At 36.7% G+C, this 4,001-nt stretch overlaps 1 protein-coding gene across 1 annotated transcript in view; it reads left to right on the top strand.

Annotated features, from left to right (window-relative positions):
• The first annotated feature begins 1,145 nt into the window (after positions 1 to 1,145).
• LOC135213772 (basic salivary proline-rich protein 3-like) overlaps positions 1,146 to 4,001 on the top strand; it is a 9,442-nt gene continuing 6,586 nt past the window's right edge. The window contains exon 1 of the mRNA XM_064247899.1: positions 1,146 to 1,359. Coding sequence (XP_064103969.1) covers positions 1,234 to 1,359 — 126 coding nt within the window. The 5' untranslated portion in view covers positions 1,146 to 1,233. The remainder of the gene's footprint in view (positions 1,360 to 4,001) is intronic.

Below are 4,001 nucleotides of genomic sequence, written 5' to 3'. Positions count from 1 at the left end.
GTAATAGGTTTCACAAAGAAAGAATATTACCATTTTACAAGAGACTACGACGACAGGTGTACTAAGTGGAAATTATCTAGTTGAAGTATCTCACCTTCACAAGGAGACTAAGGAAGGTGTGTATGTGTGTGTGTGTAACAGAAAGCTGAATATTTCCTCAGAGTTAAGGAAAATGCTTCTCTTGCGAAAGAAAGTGTTTCTGGTTCGATATCTGAAATAACAAAACAAAACAAAATATCTAAAAAAATAATCATATGGATATCCACTTAACAGTTAATTTAAGGCTAATTAGTGGATGAACAAAAATGAATTATTGATTTGTTATGCTATCATTCGATGATGAATAGATTGTGATGTGCGCAGGAATATTTTGAGAAAGGGACAGACCTTTTCCAAAAGGCAGTCTTTGAAAGTCTACAACCAGAGTCACTGGAAATCATTTAAATTCTTTGAACATCTACAGCCAAAGTCATTGAGAGTCTTAGAAATGCTACAACTTAAGTCATTGAAAATCATTGAAAGTCTACAGCCAAAGTCACGGAGAGTCTGTAGACTTATGAACTTACTAATTTGAAACTATTGAACATCCGCTGAAATGTATATTATTCAAATGCATCTTTCTATTTATATTTTATGTAAATTCCTTCAAAATTTTACACAAGACATAAAAAGAAAATTGCTATACCTAGTGGCCTACTTTTACGTACTACTTTCACGATGGATACAAGGAAGTTTGTTCCCCGATATAATTATTTTCTTATCTCTATTTACTCTGGGCGAGAGACAAAGAGAGAGAGAGAGAGAGAGAGAGAGAGAGAGAGAGAGAGAGAGAGAGAGAGACGGAGGCGTGGATTTCATAATACAACCTGTGCCGCTTCAAATCAAACGATCGAGGCACATTTTTCAAAACACTTGCTGCCGCCGCGCGTTTTCTGATGATACCTGACAGATTGGTAGTTTCAAACCCCTTCCCACACACGTATGTACACACACACACACACACGCCTACGTGCAGAAAACACATCAATCTTCCCTTAAATTACAAAACGAAAACAACTGACAAGGAGTAGGAGGAGGAGGACAGTGGATGGACAAACGCACGCACGAAACAGAACAGAAGACTTTACAAGCCAACTTCAAAAGGCAGGAGCCACCAGTGCCTCACCATCATCGCCAGGGTATCGTAGCCTCACACACACACACGACCGGCGAGCAACGGCGGTCTTCGACACCATGCTGCTGATGATGATGACGATGATGGCTCCGAAGAGGACCGTCGGCAAAGGAGGGCTGTTACTGTCTCTGGCAGTATTGGCCGTCCTATCGTGCGCAGTCAGGGCCGCTGAGATACCGAAAAGGGTAAGAAGAAGAAGAAGAGTTTGTTTACATCCTATCTCTGAGTGTCAGACATTTGGGGAAACCACAGACAATGGGTGAAGGAGCATTTGTCTACATCCTATATCTCTTGAGTGTCAGACATTTGGGGAAACCACAGACACTAAGTTTGAAAGCGAACAAGAAGCAGCAGCGTTTACTGACATCCTATCTCTAAGTATTAGACATCTGGGGAAACGACCAACATCTGGGTTTAAACGTGAAGAAGAAGAAGCGCTTGTTTACATCCTTTCTCTAAGTGTCAGTCATCTGGGCTTAAAAGGCAAAAAGAAGAAGAAGCGTTTGTTTACATTTTATCTCTCTCTAAGTGCCAGGCATCTAGGCTTAAAAGTGAATAAGAAGAAGCAGCGCTTGTCAGATATCTGGGAGACCTTTACTTGAACTACTTCGCAAGGATTTCACACAAAAAAAAAAGGAAAAAAAAAATCCGACGTATTCAGTTATTCGAACAGTGATTTTTTGTCTTCTAATACTGTGAATTCATGGTGTACGTAGCTTAGAATTCACGAGACAAAAGACAGTCGTTTTTTTAAACAGGCACAGTAGTCGAAAATCTGTCAGGAAACCTAAGCATTTCCAATACCCGAATTTCTTCAACAAAACCAGAGTCTATTTAGGCACAATAGTCGAAAATCTTTCAGGAAACCTGAGTATTTCCAATACCCGAATTTCTTCAACAAAACCAGTCTATTTCTCTAGGATTCATAAGCCTTTTATTTTGGGGGATTTCTACGGCACCTTTAACTACAGTTACAGCACTACAGTAATACAGTTATTGGCTTCATTCAGTTTAGTTTCTTCCCCTTCTACTACAACAACTGCTGTTGTATTGTTACTACTAAAATTCATAAGCGTCTTCAGATCCATAAGTACCTTCAGATTCATAAGTCTTCATTTTGGGATTTCTCCTGAGTCTTTCACTACAATACATCTATTTCTACAGTAATACAGTTCTTGTTCCATGTAAATACAGTTACTTCCCCTTTTACTGCAGTCACTGTTACTGTATTCTACGAAGTTCGCTCCCATTTTGATTGTAGTTTCTGCTACTTACACAGTATTTGCTTTTTTTTTCAATTTTGTGCTATTTTCAGTTTAATTACTATTGCTTTTGCCCGCATTTACTATTTATCTCAATTTTTGATCCCCTCAATTCAGTTGTCATTGCTTTCACGAGCAATTTCGTATCTACGACGAACTTACGTCGTATTTAAGAGAACGTTGTAAAATAGCTACGTACCATGGGAGGCGACAAAGTTTCAAACGTAAACTATTTTTCTCGTGTCCAATTTACTGATAAAAGATATCAACTTCAGCAAGTGTTCACAGACAGTGCAGTCTAACAAGGAATCTCCGCAGCGCCGAACATAGTTGTTACAAGTAATCTAATTGTTGTATCTACCTGAGCATTGTGCACAGAATGTACAATTGTACATGTCGCTACGAAACCTCACTCTCTTAATTTCTGAACACTTTTCAGTCGTTCTTCACACTGAAAATATAATAATTTTAGGAAATGTAAGGTCATTCTAGCAATCCTTGATATAGGTTAAATCTTAGAATACCAGAATTGAATCGAATATTGGATCACTCTTAGAATACCAAAATTAATGACAACTATTTCATTTTAGAATTCCTTTCTGTCATTATGTGAACTGATTATAAGATCAATCTTAGAATACCAGAATTGAATCGAATATAGGATTAATCTTAGAATACAAGAATAAATGACAACTATTTCATTTTAGAATTCCTTTCTGTTATTAAGTGAACTGAATGTAGGATTAGTCTTAGAATACCTGAATTAATAGAGACTGTTTTCTAATTAGAATCATCGGTCTGTAATTAACTGACTTGAATATAGGATTAAATCTAAGAATACCAGAAATAATAAGCGCTATTTCATTTTATAATTCATTTTTGTCATTAACTGAATTGAATATAGGATTTGTCTGAGAATACTAGAATTAATAGACAACGTTTTGTATTTAGAATTCCTCTTTCTGTAATTAAGTGAATCGAATATAGGATTGATCTTTGAATACCAGAATTAATGACAACTATTTCATTTTAGAATTCCATTCTGTCATTAACTGAATTGAATATAAGATTCTTAGAATACCAGAATTAATAAGATACCGATTTGTATTCAGAATTCCTCGTTCTGTGATTAACTGACTCGAATATAGGATTTATCGTAGAACACTTGAATTCCATTCGGTCATTAAATGAACGAGCCTTGTTATCACATATACGTACTGAACGCACCTGAAAATTACAACTGAAATGTTATTTAATGCATATTCCTGAAGCATTCTCCAACAAAAGGGTGGTTCCTCTCAGAACTGCATTGGGCCTAAATCTCTCACTCGGCCAGAGATGAGGTGGCAAATTGTGAATACATTCCATACAATGTTTACATTATTATTTGACAGGTTTGCTAGACTAGTCTTGCATTATCCTAGCGTATGTTAGACAGCTGAGGATAAATTATAATTATCATTTATGAAATTTATGAATACATGACTAACACGGCTATAGTAGATTCACATCAACCGTGCATCTGATGCCTAGGCCAGTCCCTTACGACGCTCCTGATTTATTTA

The sequence above is a fragment of the Macrobrachium nipponense genome, chromosome 43, assembly GCF_015104395.2.
Source record: "Macrobrachium nipponense isolate FS-2020 chromosome 43, ASM1510439v2, whole genome shotgun sequence".
Taxonomy (NCBI): Eukaryota; Metazoa; Arthropoda; class Malacostraca; order Decapoda; family Palaemonidae; genus Macrobrachium; species Macrobrachium nipponense.
This window is presented reverse-complemented; position numbering and strand designations above follow the sequence as displayed.